Source organism: Venturia canescens, chromosome 2 (assembly GCF_019457755.1).
Source record: "Venturia canescens isolate UGA chromosome 2, ASM1945775v1, whole genome shotgun sequence".
In the NCBI taxonomy this organism is placed as follows: Eukaryota; Metazoa; Arthropoda; class Insecta; order Hymenoptera; family Ichneumonidae; genus Venturia; species Venturia canescens.
In genome coordinates, this window is record NC_057422.1 from 4,089,099 (window position 1) to 4,114,201 (window position 25,103).

Sequence of the window (25,103 nt, forward strand, 5' to 3'; positions counted from 1 at the left end):
CGCGCTCTCAGCTCGGATGCGCTTCGAGGAATGAAAGGGAATCGAGCACCCACGTCAAGAATACATCCATGCACATTACATATATATACACACGTAATATATAAGAGACTACAGAACTTAGCAGAAAAGAGGACCAAAGTACGCCACGGAGTCTGATTACAAATTTATAAAGAAATAGATCTTGCCGAGAAGACGCGGCGGTGAGTGGGAGTCGGGAAGGGTGACTTTGCGGAGGGGGCGGATGCCAGGGGTTGGGGACTGCCGAAGAGAGAGAGAGAGAGAGAGAGAGAAGTGAGAGAGGGGTTTAAATTCAACTCTCCCCTGTTACATTTCGCTCCTCTCGCAATGGAGCACAAGCACAGCAACGGGTCGAGTCTTTCTCGGCGAGTCCTGTAAAACTTGTAGACGTAGAAGGATGAGAAAAAAAGTACGTAACTGAGTGAGAAAGACAAAGTAAGAAGCATCGGAGAAGCCTCGAATGAGGGGCTTCGCAAAGAGCGAGACTGCGGAGGGTGAAAAATAAGGAGAACGTAAAAAAGGAGATGAGTTTACTTCTGGACCTCGACTGCTGCTTTCGTGGGGGCTCTTTCGCTACCGATGCTTATTCTCTCGTACGCACTCTCTGCCTGTTTTATCCTTCCCTCCTTTCTTTCCTTCGCGAAGAGCTCTGCTCAGCAGGGCCCTTGCACCCGCTCATTCTCGAAATTCCGCAAAGACTGATTGAAGCGGATGCACAATCTTTAATTCAAAGAAACTAGAAACACTTAAAATACCGGAAGATCTGGAATATTTAAAAGAACAACGGCTCGAATAGTCTTCTCACGCTTCGCTGCATCTTCGACGCGACACCTTCGAGAGGCGTCGAATGGAGTACGAAACTTTATGGAGATTGTCGTTGTTTTAGGTACGAATTTTAGCCAAATTCATTTCTGAAAGACAAGCAAAAATCGGCAATTCAACAAAACGCCTCATTCTTTGCGAGCAATTACGAGCGAAAAGTGTATCACAGTCGACAATTGCAAAAGCCTTTTACATTCGTGCAGCAAAAATACCTCGAATATCGGAGTTTCTAGGTTATTGCCAATATTTTTTTCCCCTTTCCGCCATTGCTACGATCCCTTCATCAAGCATTCGCCATTTTGTTCGAAATGCATCAATTAAGCTCGAGTTGCACGCAATACGCCACTCTCAGCGAGTCAACGACGAGACAAAGGCAAAAGTGTAGGAAGGAGCCCCAGGCGCATGTCTTTTACGAGGGTGAAAGGGTTAACTCGAACGAACCCTTCTCCTGTGTCTTCACGAACGAGTCGCACGTTCATCGACGTAGGGAAGCCTTATTTCGCTGCGCCAATCCCGAGTGTCTCTTTTCTCCCTAGTAATTGCAACTTTTCCTTCCTCCCCTTTCTCCACGAGATACCATTTGCAAAACGTTGTGTAAAATTTGATGTAAAATCGCAATAACTGTAAGAAGGGAACATAAAAAATTGTTTTTTTTTCGTACCATTGATTACTGCTATCGATTGTGGATTCGTCGATGAATGCACGCGTCGGGACCGCACTCCGAAAAACCGATGCTCGTCATCGGCAATGCTAAGCATTTTACTACCGGAATGTATTCCAACATTGGATCGAACGTGAAAAGAAAAATATTACAAAGATTACAAAGTACAATGCAAAACGAATAAATAAAAAGCCTCAATCGGTATAACTAAATTTGAAAACAAAATGATTTATCATTTTAAAGTTAGGCAATTTTTGTAATATTTTTATTTCGTGAGAAAGCCGATGGGATTCAAGGATCGATCGTTTCGAATCGCATACTTCAATCGTTTTTTCCTATGCGGTAATTCATATGCAGCAGAAAAACACACGGCCATCTGCGTACGGAAAAAAGAAGCTGAGCGTATTATGGGTGAGCCCATACGATTATGTACTCGGTTAATACCGCGATTTTTGCATTTTAGAACCGAAGCTTAATCGGATTTTGCTCACTGCGGATATTCCTCTCGTCTCGTATTGAAATCGGCGTAAGTTCACGATTTTTTTCGCCTCAAATTTTTTTCATAAGCTTTTTTTCAGGCGTGTCGTCGAATGAATTCTGCCGATCATGCCAACAGCGTCTGTGCGTTACGCACCCCACGGCCTCGCGCAACCCTTTTTTTCCTCCCCCCGCGATGTACCGAGAGCGAGGAAAAAAGTGGTCGGTGGGTTCGAGTGGCACGCGCTGTCTAAAGCGCCCGTGTGTGTTTTTTCTTGGTGCGGGGACTGACGAAAAACTATCCTGAAAACAAGATCGCGAAACGTGTTTGCCCAAACGCAAAAAACATCGTTAAAAAGCGGGTACAAAAAATGGTGTGTTTTGATTATATAGCTATATTCGTACGGACTTTTTGCTCGTTTTTCCTTGATGAACGGGCACTTTTTTTGGAGTAATTTTTTAACTGTGCGAAACATAGCGAAGAACAATACTCGAGGCACGCGACAATGCTAAATCGCAGCTGGTTAAAGAAGGAAGGGTTGGAAGGATCGAATGATTAGCATAAAGAGCCCGATTACATGGCTCAAGCGGCCATGGGGTGTGGTCGACTCTCGCTATGGGGTGTGGAGGAATATGAGACGCGAAAAACCACGGGGCACCGCACAGTGAACGTCACCGAAGCGTCTGATTTTCTGTCGAATACTTATCAACAAAACGCGAACTCTTATACAAATCGTGTGACAAAAAGCACGTAGAAAATCGAAGGAAAGAATACAAAATTCTTTCTCCTCCCCCTTCTGATAACTCAACAAAAAAAATTGACGCAACCGTGACATCTTCAACGTGGCTTTTTCCTAATAGAATTCTACCAAAGTAAATTGGCTCCCGAATCAATATAAATCACTGGAATGAAAAGCGTTTCGTCAGGGAATTCGTCGTTGGATGAAAAGGCTCGAAAAACGAGTTTGATTGTGAGCTTTTCTAAAAAATTCACTCATCAAACCTCCACGAGCCTCGTATAAACTCTTTTTTGCACCTTCGCACGTACGTCCGTGGCATTCTTTCGGGCAAGAAGAACACCCGGGTCACGAGAGGATATGAGGGAAAAAATTCAACACAGGAAACCACGCACAGGATGTGTTTTTTGACGCGTGGGCTCCCCGATCCTGTGTAGAGTGCTAATACAGTGAGCAGGGGATGAAAATGTATTGGGAGAAAAGGGCTGGAGGGTGGGATACAAAACAACAACACGTGCTGCGAGGTACACATGCGCGAGGCTTTATTATTCTGACGCAATATGGAGGCCTTCTTAATTTTTGTTTCTCTTTTGCAACGTCCTTGATTCTTTCGCAAATGAGCCCCGATTCATTGGAACCATTGGAAGAAGCTTTGAAAAGTTGAGCCCAAAAAATTATTACTCGCCATCTACTTACTCGAGTCTCCCTGAAATCCGCGTATTTCAAAATGTCTTGAAAATCACTCTCTTTCACTGCGTTGTTCTTTCCTATTAACGACTTGTCAAAACTGACCAGATTCATCACAGATTTTATTCGAACTTTTGCACGAGATACGCGCTCTACGTACAGGGTTGTAACAAACTAATCAGAATCTTTTGGAAAAACTCATGAAATTTTTGTTGTCTCGTAGATGCACGAAGATGAGGGGCTTGATGAAAATGATTTATTGACAGAGAGCACAGAATACGAAACATGAAAAATTCTGTTTAAAAAAGCACGCTCATTGCAGCATCTTGATATGCATTTTTATATTATGTAAATATGTCGTACGTGCCTCCAATAAATACATATATTCAACATACGGCAATAAATCAGACGACAAAGTAACTGCGGTCTTCTGCTCGCGATTCTATAGGTGCTATGTAGCTTTGGGACGGAGGGTCGTAAATCGACGATGGAGTTATAAAAGCGGGCTTTTCGCGTGTATGAGACCCCGTGTCTGTAGTTATATTCTCATGTATACATAGAGGTACACATGTATCAAGAATTTGTCCCATGGAAAGCAGACTTGGAATATCGAAAAGAGTTGATTATGAGCTCAGAGCTGTCATCCAGTGTGGAGGCTTTCATTTTTTCCCTTTTTTTCAGAGAATTGAAAAATCTTGGGTTTTCAGAGCTTCTGGTGATGCTAATCGATTTCAAGTCAGTGAGAGTATTGTCACCTGCATCGACTGGGCTTTTCTCAGTTTCCCGGAGGACTCGCTTCCTATCGAAACGCTACGGGCTCGCTCGTTCAAAAGCTCACAAAGCTTGTTAAAGATATTACGATTTTGTTGTCTCAGATCGAACGCAGAACGAACTCATTAAAAATACACTTGACTGACCGATTTATTGAAAAGAGTGATACTTTTTCGTGTGGTGAAAAGTAAGGACGTTTTGGAATCCAGATTCTTACTGGAGGTTTATAGAATACAGAAATTATGGATTCAGCCATTGTGCTGCTGACAGATTCCACGAGAAAAAATTGACGGAAAAAAAGTAACGTGAATGACATAACCGCAGGGAGCATTGAGCGTTATTCTAATTTCTCACAACGGTTGTTCTCTCGGTGAAACGCACTCGTTGAGAAAGCAGCTTCTCTCGTTTCGATGAATTTTTTTTATCCTCGTAGTCTCGTTACTTTGATCAGCGATTCCGCGTTTATACTGACTTCTTTTTCTCTCTCTGGCTTCTTGTTCTCGAGCGCGTATACGTTTTTTTTTTTTTTTTTTTTTTTTTTTTTTATCACGATCCTCGCTTTTTTTATCGGCTCTCGCGTTTCACCGAATGCGTTCGATGTTTGTCGAGAGGATCGGAAGAAAAAATTGTGCTCTTTGCACCCAATTGAAAATAAAAGCGAGAATGAGCGGGCGAGAGACTCTGAAACGGCTCTCGTTAAATCACTACAGTTGCCGATTTTGACTTCCGGGGTCCTCGATACGTGTAACACTCAAGTTGCGCGAGGGTGCAAACTTATATGCATGTATGGTTTTGGAGAGAACGTATTGAAACGTCAATCATCGAGCTCGCATCGAGACACGCAGGTCTCGAAATACCTACGACGCGAACCAACGGGGGCAACAGCACTTTTTTTATCGTATTAAAAAAACGCTATTTTCGTTGTTCACTCGCAAAGTCATTCACACACTCGCGAGTGTTACGCGGCGACAAGTAAATCGCTGAGGAAAAAAAGCTCGGCTCTCATCGACTGTTTGCTTTTTTTCGCACCTACGTAACCGCACCACCGTATGGTCCTTGACTCCATATTTTCTGATATTTGAGAGACTGCAGAGTAGTTTTTTACACGACTCTTATTTAGACCAACCGTCACACATTGTTAGCGTCAAAAAAACGTTTTTTCCATGCTTCTTCCGATACAGCGACTCCTGACGTGGAGTGCAGAAGACAAGCGAGTCTCAGAGTGGAAGGGAGAGAAAAAGAACGAGAGAGAAAGATCAATCGAGTCAATGGAGAATTAGGAAAAGTATATATACCGCGATCAACTTTTGTAGGATATTGGGATCGAAGTAAAGCGCTTCGGGGGGCGAGGATCGGAAAAATCCTCGAGACTTTGCTCCCCGCGACTCTTATAACCGACTGTCAATGAGACTTCGAGCAAATGGATTTCGGATTACGAAGCTTTGAATCGAAATTTTAACAATCCTCCGTTCAACATTGTTTTCTCCTCGCAATCAAACTTTACGTATTTATCGAACGAATTTCAACGATTTATTATGTTTTCAAACATATTTTTTCGCTTTGAGACAGAATCTCTGCGGAGGAGTTTAAGCCGCGACGTCCGTGTCGAAAATTAAATTGTCGGGCAAACAAGATCGTTCATGGGCAGCAATTTTGGGCGAGATCGTCAGAAATTATAGAATTTCTTCTCCGGCTGAAATTTCTTTGGTCGAGTCAATTAATATTTGACAGGTTTGTCACAGCACCGGAAAGTCGGCTTAAAAATTATTCATTTTTCATCATTCTATAATTGGAAAGCGAGGAATGGATACTCTATTGAAATCCTGTTGCAAAGGGCTGCATAATTACAAAATATTTCAGGAGACGTTGACAAAGAACGAAAAAAAAAAAAAAACAAATTTACCACTTCCAAAGAATCCATCTTGAACGATTAAAATCGAACGAAAAATAAGTGAAAAAAAAGATAACAATGTTTCGTACCACGCTTGAGAAACCTCATAGAATTTCGATCATGGTTTAACTACGATTGTGGAAAATTTGAAAGAGTCATGAATTGAGTTGGCAATTTTCATTGGGAATGAGGGTAAAGAATGAATCTATGGAGCAATCGACGATCTCTTTGCGGCACACGCCTAAATGTCTTTTTATCGAATTTTCCCCTTTTTTCAAGCTCGTCTTCTACGAGCATGCTAAAAAAACGCGGTGCTCAGGCACTTTTCAACCCCTCCGATTGACACTTTACCGTCCAGCACGCGCGCTAGAGATGTCGCATTTTTTTTTACCTCGATCACTAGGTATTTGCAGACAGACGAACAATGCGAGCATATCGAGAGCCGATATGCCTCGTGCTCGAAGTGTACATACCTCATTGTTCCATCGTCGTTGGGTTTGCGAGTGTATTCGACGAGATCGCCGACGGGGAGCTTGCCTGCAATAATAGTGAGGGGACAGTTTTCGACCCCCCTGTGCCGCAAAATCGTCTGCTTTCATTATTTTTTTTTTTTTTTTTTTTTTCATTTTTGTGTAAAAACTCGAAAATCCATGGACACATCAGCCAAGAGGGTTGAACGATGTAACAAACGATGGGCGGGTTAACGATCGAGATGATGAAAACTCGAGGGGGGCGCACCTCGATTTTTTACCATTTTTTTCAACCCCGCTCCACTGTAGCTCAAAATTTGCTTGGTGCCCAGCTCTGCGAACGATTCTAGCCATAAATACGGTTTTGAGTCTCCCAAAATCGAATTCCCTGTGGGCAAAATAAACGTAATAAATTGATGACGAAAAAGAGTTGCACATGGAAATGTGAGATTAAAGAAAAATTGATGGGAATGAAAACGAAAAGAAAAATGAAAAAAATCTAGAGCCTGCAACACTTTCGATAAAAATTATCAAGCGTTGTAAACTGGAATGACTTCTCGTTCAAAAAGCTCATACATTGTCCGAACGTGGAGGTTCTCGGTGACGAGATCTCTCAAAGCGCTTTAAAAGCGAGCGAATAACCAGACGACATTCTATTATTATATTTTACCCTCGTTATGTCAGACAGCGAGCGTGTCCCGTCCCATTTTGTATCACACTTTCACATTTCTATAAAGCCAGTAACACAGTCGGCTGGTCGTGATTGAAGCTAAATATGAAAGGGGTATTATTCCACGATAATGAAGCTCGGTCTCGCTTCGCAGATCCGAACAAACGGTCTGCATAGAATCCATTTTTATATTCTTTCTTTTGCATATATCGAGGAAATGTAAAATTCGTTTGAAATTTATCATCGCAGAACATAAAAAATCACGATTTTTTCATTGCAGACTTGGTCGACATTTTTTTTGGCAATCCACGTTCGTTTGATGCTCACGAGTCACGAAGATGATTTACAAATGAAAATTCGTCGCCGGGTCGCCCTGGAATTGTGCTGATGACGGCTGTCGATATAACGAAGAATTAATGGTGACGATAAATAATTACAAAAGTACAGTTTTCGTTTCGTATTCAAATTTACTTCTTGTACTTAACTAATAGCGAGTTTTCAAAAATATTATTGTTTTAACTTTTATGAGAAATTGTGAACAATATTAATGCTATTTGTATGACTTCAATGCAACAAGTTGCTTGTGGATGATGAATTAAAATAGTTCAAGTTCCATGCACACCTGCCTCATACAATAAATAAATAGCGTATGTTTTTGCTTAAATAATCGAAAATACGATGAATAACTCGTTTTGTTTGGACAATATAAATAAAGAAACTTTAATCCAGTTTAGTGACATTCCTCTTTCGGTCCGAATATACTTTCAAAAGTATGTTTTACGCGTTCATTGACAGTTGGTGAAAAATTCGATAGGAAATTCACTCGACAGCCTACGAATTTTGTAAGAAATTACCAAACAATTTCAAAGTTTGATAATTTCTTGAATTATAATGAATCAAAATGTTTTTGATAATTCTGTGAAGAGCAAAAAAAACGGAACGTAAAGGCTGCTGAAATTTATGCAAGTTTAACAATGTCGACAGAAAATGTCTGATTCATTGTCAGACAAGCTTTATTCAAGTTTTCAATAGACTTTTTGGCCCAATTTAGTTTCAGATTTTTCCACGTTTTTGATGAATCGCCGTGTAAGGAATTTCAATTCTGATAAAATGGATATTCGGCATGGAACGAATATGTCGTTTTGAATTAATTACTGGAAACATTTTCAAATGATTATTCTCAGCGAGGGCTCGGATTCATAAAAATATTCCTACGAGAAAGTATTCTGATCGGAGGCGACTGTCATTCGATGTCAATTTCTATGCAGCCGCATTTAAAACATGTGCTATCGACGCACCCACTTTGAATCCAAACAATGGCTCGATCATTTTAGACAACTGATAGCAGAAGAAAATCGATTCGTAAAAAGAAAGAAGAAGCGAATTTTAGAAAACATATCATTGATGCTACGATGATTTTTTATATCATTCTCGTCGAATATTCAAGTCTTTGTTTCGTGGGATTAAAATACGGATTGAGCCAGGGCAGACTAAAATCGATGAATAACGACAGATAGATCATTAGGCACCGTTTTGGACACTGGCTAAATATTCGTTGTACTTTTTTTCCTGTGCTTGTTGGAGTTTCTGCAATTTTTTCAATTGACCTTTACTTATTTCTTTGCCGTCGATGCCATGAGTTGGCAAGCCATTGGCATCGAATTTTGAATATTTGTCTATTTCTGATTTGAACATATCGATCGGTGAAATACGTTTTTGGGCTTCCTTAGCCGCAGCAGCTGCAGCGGCTTCCGCTTTCTTCTTCTCCTTTTCCGCTGCTCTCGCGATATCCAGGTTTTTCTTTGCTTCAATCTCTTTCAACAATTCTTCACGATTCACTAATTTAACCCTCGAGCAGTTAGAGCCCTCATCATCTTCGAGCCTTACACCAACATTCGGCAAAATTTCATCGCGCAATCGATCGCACTCGCGAAGAATATCCGTCGCTTTTGACGCTATCGCATGGCCTCGGACTTTCTCACGAAAATCACCGAGGATCGTCAAATACGGCATTATAGTTTCCTCCACCTGTAGATCGTAACGTAAATAAAGTATTCGATTTTAAAAGTTGATTTTTAACGTGTAAACAATTTTAATAAGCAAACGATTTTAGTTACTTCAGACGGTAAAGAATTTCGCATAGTTTGCTTTCTGAACAATCTCTCATTTGGTTTTTAGAAATAGTAAAAAAATGAGAAACAATTTATATCAAATCAAAATTTCTTATTTTTGAATTCAACTCGTTTCTGTCTGCATAAAATTCGACTTACGTTGGAACCAGCTGATTGATCGTCGATGGGAAATCCAATAGCTTCGTGCTGCGACGATATCGCTCCGAATACAACCATCATTCTCGTTATGTAAACCGCAATGTCACGTAACAATAGCGTATTCGAATTTTTGCATTCCTTCGTGTAAACATTGCACTCGCCGATGATATCTCGAATCGCATATAGCGCTGTTCGCGTGTCGATATTGTCTGTTAAATTAATGCAGATTATTTCTTTTGTCTCGTATAAAAATTTTTGTTTTTTATGTTATTCAGAAATAAAGTATTTTTTCATATATTATTTGCTCTAATGAGAAATAAGCGTGATCGTCATTTGAAATTTTCGTTTTTTTACAATTATTTTTTCAATTCTTAAAGTCTTCGTCAAAGACACAAACTGTCAAATACGAACCACACAGAGCGTTGTGAACAGTTTCTTTGATTAAGTTGAATTTTCTGTTCAAATTCATTTCGTCCTTAGTCCATTTGCTGAAAGTCTGCAGGGTTGTGCCCGATCCCAAACTACGAATTCTGCATTTTACGTTGAGGAAGAATTCCTGAAAAAATGATCCACGTACTAATTTGCCATAATTCGTAATTTTAATCTAGAATGGGAGAACTCACATTGAGGAACTTTTCATACTGAACAGCCATGTCCATCGTATTGTCGCTGTAATCAAGAGTGTCTTTCCAAGAATGAAGAAGAAACGCGAGCCTGAGTTGTCTCGCGGTGTGTTTTTTTAAGGCTTCTTGTATGGCGATAAAATTTTTGAGTGATTTTGACATTTTGCAACCGGCTATTGTCAGGTGACCAGAATGAAGAAAATATCTAACCCAGTGAGAGTTGTCAAAATATGCCTCAGCCTGTGCAAGCTCGTTATCGTGATGTGGAAACTTCAAGTCTACACCACCAGTGTGAATGTCGAGACTGGAACCACAAATAGCAGAAGCCATTACGGAACATTCAATGTGCCAGCCAGGACGACCTTTGCCCCACGGACTTTCCCACGATGGTTCCCCTGGTTTTGAAGACTTCCACAACGCGAAATCAGTCGGAGATTTCTTCTCCGAAAGCCGAGCTTCGCTGACTGATAAATCACCTGTTAGAAAACGTTCTATCGTCAATCGAGTTCCATTACTTTTTTTTACTTTTATATGTTTCTGCCTATTGTGCAAAAATAATGAATTTTCGGCTATTTCCATTCGATAAATGAAAGAATCGAATTTACTTCATATCAAATACACAGTTTTCCATTTGTTATATTCATAAGAAAATTCGAAAAAATTCAGAGTTGCGAAACTCAATACACATCAGTCCAAAAATAAAATACTCAATCATTTAATAACCTTCGCCTTCTTGCAAGCTGGAAGTATCGCCGTATGCTTCCGGTACCAATTTTCCATAGTGATGTTTTTCACGTTTGTCAAAGCCACTCACATCAAAATATACTGAACCGTTACTCTCATACGCCAAACCATTCGCCACTATTTTATTTATGTATTCAATAATTTCCGGAACGTATTCACTGACCCGTGTTAAAACATTGGGCCTTAAAACCTGTTGAAAAAATAGAACCAATCAAATGTTAGTAAAAAAAATCCACGTATTTTTTATAGCATATAACTAATTCTGTAAGTATTCTCATTTACGTTTAACGCATCCATATCTTTGTGGTACTCGGCTTCCCAGTGTTGCGACAATTTGGTGAATATAGCGTTTTCCGTGACGGTTGCACCATACTTTTTATCCAACCATTCCGACAGTGGGTCTCGTGCCTCAAGCAGCAACGTCTGCAACAGTTCAATTTGTGTCAGCAGAAAAAAAATTAAAATAAAAACTAAAAATCCAATTCATACCTTTTGATATTCCCTCGTTTTGGCTTCGTCATTTGTACTAACTGCTTTCTCCAGCTCTTCAACAGCATTTTTCACGCGTAAAAGCATTTTCTCTAACATGCACTTTTTGTCGTTGTCTGTTGTGTTCTTGACAGTGGCTTCGAATGTGCTCATGACACCTTTCGCATCTTCCAGTACGGTGTCCAAGTTGTGATCCTCCTCTATATATTTGTCATACAAATAATTTTGCCTAGCACGCTTAATGATTTTATCATCGATATCCGTGATATTCATCACGTACAGAATATCGTAGCCAAAATAATCCGACATTACTCTTCTTAAAATATCAAATGATATGTACGATCTGAAATATGAATCATTCAGCGCATTAATAAATTTCTTCGAACCGATCTTGAATGAAGAATTTCATGTGAATTTCAGCTAGTAATTTTTTTCAACCAGTTTTGGGGGATTTTTTTTTTGTTTTTTTATACCGACTTGTACCAAATTTAAAAAAGCTAGACTTGTTTCCACCGGAGCAATATTATTTTCTTTCTTCTATCAAAAATCAATTCTGCAAGAGTTTGAATCTCAAACGATTTTAGACGTATGTCACTGATCATTTGGAAATGTTGACTGACTGTATTATCGGAGAATAAAAAAAAATCCTGAGGGAAAATTCACCTAGCATGTCCCATGTGTGAAGCATCATAAACAGTTGGACCACAACTGTACCAGAGCACTCGATTTCCATACTGAGGAATGAATTCTTCTTTTTGTCGTGTTAAACTGTTAAAAAGTTTCAAAACTGCGTGTCCTTCGCGCAATGGAGGGCTCCATGCAGGTTGTCCTCTCTTAGACATTTTTAAAAACTGCAAAATGTATTAAAACAGTTTAGATTTCTTATTGATACTCCATTTTTGACATTTTTTTTTAACAAGAGCCGCCGTAATTAAATTTATATTTCAATTAAACCATATTAAAACAATAAACAATTATTGGCAGGAGAAATCATTTTTTTTCTCATGAATAGCTCAGAGATTTTGAAGAATTGGATTTTCTTTCTAATCATGAGAAAATTGCTGTTTGAATACAGTTAAACAATTCGAACAATGGAGAGTCACACGTGTAATACTTATAATACACAGACCGTACTGTTGCCTGGATTATGAATCACTTGGAAAAACCAAGAATTTGTGTATTTATCAGAAATATTTTAACAAGAGTTACAAGAAAAGAGTTCAAAATTTTTTCAAGTTTCAGATGGTATAGAATTTTGGCTTATCCCAATAAAACATACGGCATACACTTCTTGAATTCAGACCCGCTTGACACTCCTTAACCTTAACACTACTGCACAGACAGGTACTCGTCACTCGTCACCAATTAAGGTGACGTTATATTAGAAGAAACTTGCAGCACGTTGTACACTGACGCTGCGCACGCCGCCGTTGCATTCTAGTGTCCTCCTCGTCGTCCTCGAGTGGGCAAAATGTGGGGTTGGTTGGTGTGGTATTTCCGGCCGACCTTACATAGGGAATTTACGAACGAGTGATTTCGTAGTTGGTACAGTGTAAATTGAGAAAAAATTTTCATGTTGGTGTCGGTGAACGTGAACATGAAGTGAAAAACCGATCCCTTCGTTGACCGGAGTTCTGTGCGTCGAAACGTGGAAGAAAATCCATCATGATGCAAGTTCCAGCAGTTTTTATGGATTTACCTCCAGAGGATCAGGTAAATTAACCCCAAGTGTACATTTAATTAAACTGTGAAATTATATAAAATCGACAGATTTTGTGTTCGAAGTTTTTATCACAGTCAAAACTAGAACTCTCATTTACGACTTAGTAGGTTATGTTACCCGGAACAGTAAAACTATCGTTTATACAGATTTTTTAATACGAAAAATTTCAGGCTCAAGAGTTGAGAATATATTTCAAAAGTCTCGGTGCTGAGATCAGTGACGAAAAGTCTCCTAGAGGTATCGAAGATGATCTTCACAAAATTATCGGTGTCTGTGACGCCTGTTTCAAGGAAGGAAACGAAACAGAAATCGAGACGATTCTCAACGACATTGTTTCGATCATGATTCACGTAAGCATTCTTTATTTTGGCATTTGTGACAAAAATAGTCTTCAGACTATAGAAAAACGCTTTACCGTTGTTCAAATTATCCATTAATAGGTCTATTGATATTTTTTCAGACTTTGACAAGTAAACTGTCCTAAAATAAAATAAACTATATATAATATTTGTTGTAGTCTTGTCTGGTTTCTATCAATTTCCAATTGTGCTTTGAGTTCTTTTTCAAATAATCCATACACTGAGCTGTCATGAACCAGATCTATCAGCTTTTAATTTATACTTATAATTCAAAAAATGCAGGACACATTTCATTAATAGCAAAAATTTATTTACATTCCAGATTCCAGTGGAACGAGCTGAGAATTTGATCTTGGCCTTTTGTGAAAAATTGAAGAAAGCTCCTGGGCAGAAACTCGGACTGGTTTGTCTCAAAGCGTAAGTAATTTTTTAAACACCATATTTTGAACTCGATATAGTAATCAGAACGTGTGTTCAATTACTGACTGTATTTATTCATTTTTTTATACAATCATAATTAATCATTTTTAATTATCAATAATGTTGAATTCATAATATTTTAACCATTTGTTCACAAGGTTTGATAAATGATTCATGCTAAACAACAATACAATTCTAATCATTTGGAATTCTTTTAGCCTTTGGCTGCTTTTCCAATCCCTGGAAGAAAAATCACCGATGAGATACCATGTTTACTATCACTTAGTTCAAGTCGCCAGAAATGTTGATCAAGTAAAAGCTGTTTACAACGGAGTTGAACAATTCAAAGACCAATTCAAAGCTTTTCCACCCACGAATGAGCAGATGCAAAAACTTTTGCGCCTCCTACATGAAGTTCTCCTAAGCTGTAAACAAGGGTAATAATGATCATGATCTACTCTGATTCAAAGAATCCTGATCCATGCATTTCTAGCAAGGTCATGTTGAGATACTATCTGTTCTTGTAGCTCAAAGCTATAATGATAAAAATGAATGGTCGAAAAATCGGTGTATCACGAAGATCCAAGACCAACAACTCCAGAACCGTTGACTATAACGATATGATATTTATTGATTGCACAGTGATCAAGCAGCTGCAGTTATGGTAGAATTACTGGGAACATATACAGCAGAGAATGCCTCAGCAGCGAGAGAAGATGCTCAGCATTGTATCCTTGCAGCGCTTGCAGATCCTAATACTTTTCTTCTCGATCCATTGCTTGCTCTAAAGCCTGTTCGATTTTTGGAGGGTGAACTTATTCATGATCTTCTTTTGATATTCGTACAAGAAAAGTTGCCAGCTTACATGGATTTCTACAAAAATCATAAGGAGTTCGTCGAACATTCACTTGGTGAGTGATTCTTTTCCCTCAATCTTGCAATAGATTTCACTGTTCATAGTTTCAAAATTTTTTATCACAAAATTTTTTCACTAACCAATGTATTTATCTAGAACCGATTCATTTTATACTCCGTGTTCTCTGTAGGTTTGAACCATGAGCAAAATATGAAGAAAATGAGACTGCTCACTTTCATGCAACTTGCTGAGACCAACCCTGAAATGTCATTCGACGTTATACAATCCGAACTTCAAATCGAAGAAGCTGAAGTGGAAAGTTTCATAATTGATGGTAAGCATTGAAAAGCGAGATGTTCGTAAATGCTCCCTGTGAAGAAATTCATGTCTCGCATTTTTAAAAAATGGATTCGAGAATAATCGATCAGGGCATATCAAAAGAATCAGTACTGGCTCGATAAATTATGAAGTATTATCGAGTTATCGTAGAATTCGACAAATTTTGTAGGATGATCAATTTTCTGCATCATACTCTGGGGTATTTTTTATCATCCGTGCATGTTAAAATTTAAAAAAATGATAATTTATTTTGTGAAACACGCAAATACATAAATTTTATTACGCTTCGAGTGTGATACATTTTTATTCTATTTATTTTAGTTTTGAAAACGAAGCTCGTACGTGCACGGATGGATCAAGCGGGACGAAAAGTTTTGATTTCGAGTACAATGCATCGGACATTCGGCCGGCCTCAATGGCTTCAATTACGTGATCTCCTCGCCGCGTGGAAGACGAACTTATCTGCTGTTCAAGACGGTATGAAATCGGTAGCCGCGGCACAAGTGGATCTTGCTACGAAAGCTAAAGTTCCTTTAGCTCATTGAAAAACGTCCTTAGCTGCATTGCTGTAAAACATCGAGTGGTCGTTGTGAAAAGAGTAGGAAATATAAGTGAAAGGAATTAAATATCAGCTGGAAGCAAAAACTCGAAATCGTGACTCACAATGTAAAAAAACAAAAAAAAACTTCATACAATTCATATGGTAAAATTTCCGAATAAATACCGTATTTTTACCGTGATTCACTATCATCGTTTTATTCTTGAATTTTAGCGATATAAAAACGGGACCTACGAAAACAGTCAAATTCTCTCACTAGCCATTGATCTTTTCGTACGCAGAAGATCTAAATAGCTGTTTTGCGTTCCGAGAAGAAAAGATTTGCGGATCTCGAAAGGGGTGCAGTAATTTTTCTAAGGTCCAATGTTCAATCCTTTTAATTTCGCAACGGGAGGTCAGAACTGTTTTGGCACATACAATATTTTTTACATAAACTCTTGTACTCTAGCGGGGGTTACGATATGAATAATCGAAAAATAAACACTCATCCATTTCAGTATAATGAGTATATTCTCTTTATTTTCAATAGATCCTTTGTATGGTACATGATATAAGAGCTTTTTTGTTTTCGTTATCCTCATTGTACAATCATTCAATCGTTCTTCGTTTGTAGTATAAGCAATTTCTTGACTCGTCGCAACGTCATTCGCATTCCAAAAAAAAAAAACAAAATACAAAAATTTCACAGTGTATTTTTTTCTCTCACAATGACAATAAGCTGGACAACATTGCTCTTCTAATGATTCGTGGACACTCTGTGGAAAATCGCTTATTATTAATAAAGATGGTAACTAACAATGACGCTTCAGGTTATTCGGCTAAAGCGAAATTCAATGATGAAAAAATCAAAGAGAAAGGAGCGTAGAAAAATTGGTCGTTTTATTGACTGCAACACTCTCCAAAATGCTTTTCACGAACATGCCTGAATGATGGATGATTTAGCGGAAACAGTTATTCATTTTTTCCTTTTTGTTTACATGACTATCAGTGGTAACGTGAAATTCAAGTATTTCGTGACTCAGCGAAGCTATTTTATAAATGATTCACTTCGTAACATGTCATTATCGATGGAAATGAAAAATCGAAACAAACAGTATTTATGAACGTGATTGACTATTGTAAGGGATGCAAATGAATGCACAAAGCACCTGGATACTGAATAATATCGGTGTAGAAAAACACTATACGTCATTGTCAGTCATTTACCTCGTTATTATAATACGATAAAACTATGAGAGAACTCTTTATAAAATAATGATTGATGAGAATCGAGTATCAATTGTGTACGATCTTTAGTAAAAAAATCTATTTTACGTTTGAACTATCGGTAGTTGCAATAGATCGAATGTGTTTACATTAATAACTGGTTTCGAATTATTACTAATTATATCAGTACGATCATAATCTATAACATGCGCGCGATTTAATTCCAACGCAACGTTTCGGTGGTTCTTCCATATCTTTTTAAATAAAAAGAGAAAAGATACATAACTCTATAAAGTAAAATATATCATTCGTGGCAAATTTCACAATTTCATCATTTAAACATGTAAAAACTATAACAGCTAATGGCTCAAGTTGTTTCTCTACTTTTTTTTGCTTCTTTTTCTGTCATTCTTCATTTTTATAGGTTAAAAAATAAACAAAATATTTAATTAAACGATATTAAAAAATATTACAATTTACAATTATATCATAAGGCCAATGTGGATTTTTTTGCACGACGAATTTACGGATCCGTCCTGACTGAAACAAGCATCGCACTTCTCTCCGATTATATGTTTCTATTACTAATTCTAGAGCCATGTACGAATGATTTTTTATTTTTCAACACAGACTAAATTCGCCTATGGTCGTATCACAATGGTGTTGCTACTGTAGTAAGCAAAAAAATACATGAATGTGCAACATACAATTAAACAAAAAAATAACCACCGAAATGAATTTATATATCATTGACAGTTCTTTCAAGCCAACAAAAATATCACTGTTTTGTTTAGCCATTGTCAAAAATATTTTACAGTTTTCGGTCAGAGTTATTATGTTTGTCAAAAAGACGCATTTTTTCGTAAATTATAATAAAAGAAGAAAACGCATGAAAAGAAAATAATCGGAAAGCTCTTTGCTTCTTTCTCGATCACTTTTGTATAATGTATACATGGCATCGCTTATAAAAACAAATATTTTGTCGTACCAAACTCCAAAAACTCAAAAGATTTATATGTGAAAAAGTCCGAAGAAACTGCACCATAATGGTTTTATGAATCGTAATCAAATTACTCGTCACAGCGGAATTACCCGGTTTTTCCACTTAACGAGATTCCAAATGACCACATTTAAAAATATTATCCACAAATACAAAATCACATTCTTCGAAAAGGGGGGAAAAAAACAATTGGCAATTCTACAGTATTCTGAATAGAAAATGGGTATGTCACACCAGAACCTATTTTAGCAAAAAAGTAAAATGGTAAAAAAAACTACAAAAAAACGATTGCGCTTATAATACATCATTGAACGCTCTTTGAATATTATTTGCAGGCTGAAAGTCAGACTTAACCGGGATGTTACAAACTTTTCGAGATCTCGAACATTGTTCTTTTATAAAAGCTTCATTTACAAACGTGTCATTGACCAAACCTCTCAAGGGCATCGATAAAAATGTTTTATTTGACGTAAAAAATGAATTATCGATGATTTTTCGGACGTTTTGTTTTGGTAGCATCGTTCAAATGAACTCCATGTTCAAACATGCATTTTACATAGCCGCGTTGACTACAAGCGAAATAAAACACCATGAAAAAAAGTATTCTGTATTTTTAAATCAAGACACTTTTATGCGATCGTACGAACGAATAATACGTCGATCTTGTATTTTGTATCATTGATTCATTGTTTTTCTGCAATATATCGCTTTTTCACGTTATCTAAAAAACATAGCCTCAGTTCTTGCCAGTAAATGCTGGGTTGACGAGGGTTCATTTCATTTTTCATTAAAGCTTCTTCGTACAGCTACCAAAAACAAACTACGATTATTACGGTATGAAGTGTATTTTAAGGCATGAATAATCGCTCAAATTTTTTCTACGAGATACGCAGTGGTTCAAATATTCACGTTTCGTTATTATTTAATGCATATGACCCTTCTGTTGTAACCATCGACCAGTCTCACGTTACAAATCTTCTATGTTCTCAGTCAAAGATTCAATTGTAACAGTTATTTATATTAGTTGTCGGAGAAAAATCTGTGAAAAATAACACTTTGGAAGTTACAATTTTACTACCAAGGACTTTTTGAGAAATTGTTAAAAGTGGAATCCCAAGTTTTACTTTTTAAAACAAATCTGTTGTTGTCTTTGTGGTCATGAATTTTGTTTGTTTGAAAATTTACAAATACTTTAATTGAGCAAATTCGTGCAAAGAAACTCGAATGAAAATTGGATTTGTTTACAAAAACATGTTTTGAGAAATTTACCATATTCTAGTGGCTTGGGGGAAAATTTCAAACGAAAATGCCTTAAAATTTTCGAGAGGATAAATAATCAGATTATTTTTAAAGTATCTGTTAACGATATCACAATTCTTTGATCGTATTACAATATCAAGGGTGAAAGATTCAGAAATTTAAAAAAAAAAAAACAATTCTCCCACCGCTAAATATCGAACTTCTGATGCAACAAAATATTTGACTGAGATTGGTACGTGCAAAAATATCCTCAAATCCTCTTATCGAACTATTGTGACGTTCGCTCAGTGGCGAATGACGACTGACCGTGTGTTTTTCTAGTAACGAGCTGAATTGATGGGATATCGAATAAGATCGTTGTTATTGGCGAGGCTGCAGCTCTTTCAAGTCAGATCTGCGTTGAGAAACGTGGACGAGGCAAATCTCCAAAAACTGTGTCACCGTGTATGCTTTTGGCGAGAGCTTTCATTGAAGCTCGAATGTTGTGTGGATCAAGTGGATCTCTGGATAGCTATGAAACCGAAATAGAACATGATAAGATCAATCCGTCCAACTCTAGCCGCGTTTCTTAAACATACAATCGCTGATGAAATGGTAGAAACCAACTGTACAAATTAATTCAATTAAATCAATTTTATTTTTATATGATAAAATACGTTTTTTCGAAATTATAAGAAATCACAAAGATAAACTTATTAAAATGATTTCCGACAAAGCTTGATTAGACTATTAGATTGATGAAAAAGAAAGTTTTGTAGCAAAACTTGGTTTCTTGACAGTATACGATTACAATGCCCTGAAGACTTTGAAGGTGTCTCAGTTCAAGATTTTTATGAACCTTTGAGCAATATCAGATTTTCTCGAGCTGAGATCATTACGTGAATATTACTCATTAACATAAACAATTCAAATTGCCAAATAAAAATTAAATATACCTGATCGTCATCCTCATCCTGAATGGTCCTTTCTATGAATGATGGAAAAGCAGGTACGCTAACGGGCAGTGATTTGGCCAAAGTTGGATGGCCTCCTCTCTGACCTCTCGGTAGATGAATCCCTTCGTCGTGACCTAAATTTGACCCAAAACAGGAGTCTAATTAAGTATGCAAGTTCTAGGACAGATTCGCCCTTAATTTCTCAACCTTCATCGAGTCCACCATTCTCATTTCTTACCGTCCGTTTCAGATTCATCCTCGGACGGTTGTAATTGTTCTGGAAAAAAGGCGTCGTCCATTCCTTCGATGGAAAACATCGCTTCTTCATTGAAACTACTCGGCTCTTGGCAAAATACTTGTACTTTGTCTTTCTTTTTGTTACCTCCGTTCTGCAACAAATAAATTGCGAAATTGAATTTGTGTGCTCAGAAATCTTGCTGCTGTTTCTTTGAAAGAGCTGTTCCCAATTATCTTTTGGAAGACAAAAGAAAACAAGTTTACCGAACAACTGAATATTTTTATGTCTTAAACACAATGATTTTTAATCATTCCACGAAAGATAGAGCCCTCCGAAATTGTTCAAATGATAAGTTTTTGTCCAAAAAAAATGTCCTACCGTTCGAGAATTATGAAATCGAGACACATTAAAACCGAGACATTGAAAAAATCGATGAAACAAAGAAAAAATGAATACAACGCTGACCATTTGTAAATGAGCTGGATGTTTCGGTGCTGCCTGATGCCTGATATTTTCACCGGTGATCACGCCAGGGAGAACATTCGGTGACTGTGAATTTATCGATTGTGCTATTGAGGTAGTTGAATTAACTTTAACTCTCTCAGGAGTCGGGTTCGGTCTGTCTTCAACGTTGTTAGTCGTTTTTCCGGTATCTTCACTGTTGCAAATCAACCTTTAAAAATGGAATAGCCAATTGGATTATTATTTTTATTTTCATGAAATACTCACGGTCTGTGGCAAAACTAAAAATCGTGAGATTTTCGTTGTATTACCTTGTTAAAATGGTATGTTCTGCATGTGCTTTTTCCCGAAATTGTTCCAAAATCTGATATTGTTCGGCGGTGAATGCACGAATTTTTTCCTCTGTCGCAGCAACTTGTCTCTGTACAGCTTCCTCGAGTTGTTGCTGAATGCCTGCCAAGGCCATTTGTCGTGGCCTTGATAGCTGAGAAACTTGATAAAAAATGTAATATAAGTCTCGAAGTAAAATAGCATCATTTTTACTGTATCAATATTTCAGATAATTTGTTGACATGCAGTTCTTTCAAACAGAACAATTTATCATTAAATTTTTACAATGACAAAAATCATCAAAACCTACTGAAGAAATGACACATGTTTGCAATAAATATTGGAAAAAAGATGTTGCGAAAGAAACCTAAGAATAATGGACCCAAGACAGAAATAAATCTGTGCAGAAGAAACTTTGAGTATGATATGTTCAATTAGAGTTTCGCCAAATGAATGATCGTGAAAAGATTCTTTGTTTATTGGGACCAGTGCCAAGTTTCTTCGTAAACACGAATCACATGGTTCATTTTGTTATTCTGTATTTTCAACTCTACTGCAATGGGCCTGTACCTTGTGTATTAGTAGCTCGTAAAAGTAGAAAAATTGCAATAAACAAGATGTAAATAATCTAATTGAGTTATTGGAATATTGCTATCTTACCAGAAAATTTTGTTGGCGGTTGAAGAAGATCTCCATCATCCAAACTATTCCGGACGATGACTATCCTGAATACAGGACTATAGTTAGGACTAGCTCTCATTTTGTCTATTTCATCGGAAGACATCTATAAAAATGAAGAGAAAAAAAGCTCATACAAAATTTTATTGATAACTGTTGTATTCGTAGTATCTGAACATAGAAGATTTATTGAAAATTTTTGTAAATAAAAGGTAAACATTAAACTTGTAAATATTGTCACATAAATGGGCCACTATTCTTCTTTCAAGCAGTCAAGATAACGTCTGAGATTATAGACGGACATATTTTTAAACATTTCATTTGATAAGACGACTGTCTATCAAATGGACACTTGCTTCAATTATCATAGACATGATAAACATTTACAATCACTATCAGATTATGCATTTTAATCAATGTGGTTCGTAACTTTTTCATAATGAAACATACTGTTCAAAGTTCTGCTCGTTACAGCAAACTCCAACTTCTGTAGTATTTTATGGTTAGTCATTTGTCCCAATTGTTGCTTAATCTTACTATATATTCCTATGACGCTGAAGTTTGCAATGTTGGAGTCCAATGAAATGATAAAAAAAAACTCTTGAATAATTCTAGTGATTCTCCAATTTCGTGCCCTGTCGAATTTGCACTCATACTTCGTGAAATAAAAAATTGGTGAATTACAAATGTTATTTTCGTTCATTTCGTTGGTCTCTAACGTTGCAAACTTCAGCGTCGTTATATTCCTTATCTTTAAAAAATCGATCAACGACCAAGGATCTCCATCAGGATGGAACATATTTGGTAAACCATTAATATCTTTCAGAATTTAATCGTTTGTATTCAAATGAGTACAAACAAATCAACAACATGTAGAAACAATCAACATATTCGTCTTTGCATTCAATGGTAAGCTTTTCTACACTTTGAAATTTTTCACATGCAGTAAATATAATACAGTTAGAAGTTTCATTGTTCAAATCGAGCAGAACTTTTTTTTTATCATTACTTCGAAAATTACATGGACTTGGACATAGAACGATATACTTTATGATTTTTCAGCATAATCAGTAATCAGAGCAGTGCCAGTTTATTGGTATATCTCAAATGTAAGGATTTTTTACTCAATAAAAGTAGAATAAAATGAGAGCATTGAGATGCAATATGAACAAATTCTGATGGATTCCGTCAGTGCAAATATTAATGCCATAAATTATGATAGTTATCAGTATAATTATAATTCCACTGCTATTATCATTGATATATCATATGAATCTAAATATAAGTTTATGGATAACTTACAATCATATTGGTGTTAATGAGAACCAAAGCAGCGCCGTGTTCTCTATGAACGGCGTGGGTGTAAATTGAACAATTGTAACAATAATGAATGATCCAGGATCCAACATTTCTCACTTCTACAAGACCAGATTGTTCCTTAGTTATACCTTCGAGTTCAGTGACCGTAGCGAGTTTCTAAAACACCGCGTATATTTATAAATATAGGAATAACGTCTATAAACAACGAAAAAAATGTCAAGTGAATTTACGAAGTACATGGATGATTTTGATATTCAAATTTTATTTCGTAAAATATAAGGACAGATATGTGAAAAAATTTGATGAATTAAACAAATATGGAAAAAACAAAATTACCTCATTAAAAAAGCCAGCGGCACGTTCGGCCGGATTGATCTCCAAATCATCGTCCTTAACGTCCTTCAATTCATTGCCTCTCGTTCGTATCGAGACGTTCAAGCATTTACACGTAATATACATGATGTTTTGTGAACGGTGCAAAGATAAGAGAAAAAATATAAAAAAAGGTCAATTTTCGAAAGTTTTCGAGCTCCAAACAAAGGAAAAGGGTAGAGAGTCAAAAAAAGTGAAGTCTCTTTATCCGAGTTCAAGCTCGCACTATCCAAACTCTTTCTTTCTCCCTCGTACTCTGTCACTCTCCGGGCTTCTGCCGAATCTCTCGTAACAATGAAAAAAAATACGCGACGATGTTTTTCTTTTGTAACAATTGCAATAAAAGCCAATAACTTGTGAACACTGTACAATCGCGTTTATTCCAACATTTCACGAGTCACAATATAGTACGTTCAGAGAATTCTCATAGAGAACAGAGCATCGGAAAAAATGATAGCGTATTAAGAAAAATAAAGAAAGAACGAAAAAAAACGAAAGGGAACACAGGCGTAGAACGGGTGCGTACGTGCGGTCGGTCTAACTGCGGCTCGCTCCGAAACACACACTCGTTACCGTATATTTTATTTTTTTTGCACTGTTATCTCGAAGGCACAATTAATCGTTGCTTTTTTCCTTTCTTCGTCTCTTTAATCGAAAGAAATATCACTTAATATCGATATTAATTCTCAAATAAAATGACACTCAATATCAAAGTTATTTCACTTGAGTTGAAAAAAAACAACACACTGAGCACCTCATCTATATCATTAATAGATTTTCTCGGTCCGCTTCGGTTGAACGAAAACACGCCACTATATTAAGATTCGGTACTTTAGAGTGGTTCATTTACTTTTTTTGTTTCAGCACGATCAATTTGAACAAACATCCAATGTCACACTGTATTGACTGTATTTCAATTCACCCGTAAATTAATACATACGTATATACCTGCACGTATTCATATATTTTGTGGTATATATGTGATACATCTACATATATATATATTTACAAATGTTCACCAAAATTCTCGTGTCGTACGAGCGAGTGTATGCTCTCCTCTCTTACTAAAAATAAACACTGATTTATGGATGTCGTTGGTCGTTGTCGATATGTGTGCGATCCTAGCTCTCTCGCGAAGACAAAAACATACTCGCTATTCATACAAACAACTGATATTGAATACGATTTTTATCATCACTACACGATAGGGTAAAAAACTATATTTAAATATTTGCGTTTGAAAAATTCTAGTAAAAATAGTTTCAAAATTTTCTCGCTGCGACATTGAATTACGCGAAAACGTCAATCTGACTAGAGTGGTAAGAATTACGCGGTTTTTGGTAACCAATTCAAAATTACATATGCTTTTGTCGCACAATGGATTGGTTACACGCATTGTTCTCGCTATAATGAAATTAAATACCGCCCTTGATATGAAAAAATAATTTCGAGAGAAAATTTTGCTTCGAACATTTACTATATATAGATGATATTTTCGAATCGTATTTATTTGCTTTTGATTTGCTCGGTCGGCAAAACAAATTCCTTCTTGTCTTCTTTTTCGTAATGCACAATTCGAAATTTAAATTTTAACGAAATTTTTTTGGATTTTCGATGTTTCGATTTCACATCGTCGATTTGATGTTGTTTTCTTGTTTTTTGACACATACACTTTCGTTTCCTCGTATCGTTTTTTTTTATCGAAATTTGAAAAAA

The 25,103-nt window shown here is 36.8% G+C and overlaps 3 protein-coding genes across 5 annotated transcripts; 1 reads left to right on the forward strand and 2 right to left on the reverse strand.

Moving 5' to 3' along the window:
• Nucleotides 1–7,651: 7,651 nt before the first annotated feature.
• CysRS (cysteine--tRNA ligase, cytoplasmic) lies at nucleotides 7,652–12,766 on the reverse strand. 3 transcript variants are annotated; one of them, XM_043413260.1, is made up of 9 exons: nucleotides 12,617–12,766; nucleotides 11,994–12,181; nucleotides 11,331–11,673; nucleotides 11,124–11,264; nucleotides 10,821–11,031; nucleotides 10,098–10,573; nucleotides 9,886–10,030; nucleotides 9,475–9,683; nucleotides 7,652–9,232 (listed from the first exon to the last, which is right to left on the reverse strand). In XM_043413260.1, exons 2-9 carry the CDS (start codon nucleotides 12,170–12,172, stop codon nucleotides 8,726–8,728), a joined length of 2,211 nt encoding a protein of 736 aa, XP_043269195.1. In that variant the 5' UTR covers nucleotides 12,173–12,181; nucleotides 12,617–12,766; the 3' UTR covers nucleotides 7,652–8,725. The 3 variants fall into 3 exon arrangements, with proteins under 3 accessions (XP_043269195.1, XP_043269194.1, XP_043269196.1); XM_043413259.1 differs by having other exon boundaries at nucleotides 12,610–12,763; XM_043413261.1 differs by lacking the exon at nucleotides 12,617–12,766 and adding an exon at nucleotides 12,460–12,592.
• Nucleotides 12,767–12,886: 120 nt separating this feature from the next.
• On the forward strand, nucleotides 12,887–15,771 carry eIF3m (eukaryotic translation initiation factor 3 subunit m). The gene is made up of 7 exons (XM_043413263.1): nucleotides 12,887–13,043; nucleotides 13,224–13,403; nucleotides 13,735–13,829; nucleotides 14,051–14,269; nucleotides 14,475–14,743; nucleotides 14,879–15,022; nucleotides 15,349–15,771. The coding sequence occupies exons 1-7, from the start codon at nucleotides 12,996–12,998 to the stop codon at nucleotides 15,570–15,572; spliced, it is 1,179 nt and encodes a 392-aa protein (XP_043269198.1). The 5' UTR covers nucleotides 12,887–12,995; the 3' UTR covers nucleotides 15,573–15,771.
• A 306-nt stretch (nucleotides 15,772–16,077) lies between these two features.
• On the reverse strand, nucleotides 16,078–25,074 carry PRAS40 (Proline-rich Akt substrate 40 kDa). The gene is made up of 8 exons (XM_043413262.1): nucleotides 23,352–25,074; nucleotides 22,998–23,171; nucleotides 21,678–21,801; nucleotides 20,999–21,179; nucleotides 20,691–20,898; nucleotides 20,226–20,376; nucleotides 19,988–20,121; nucleotides 16,078–19,563 (listed from the first exon to the last, which is right to left on the reverse strand). Exons 1-8 carry the CDS (start codon nucleotides 23,472–23,474, stop codon nucleotides 19,441–19,443), a joined length of 1,218 nt encoding a protein of 405 aa, XP_043269197.1. The 5' UTR covers nucleotides 23,475–25,074; the 3' UTR covers nucleotides 16,078–19,440.
• Nucleotides 25,075–25,103: the final 29 nt, after the last annotated feature.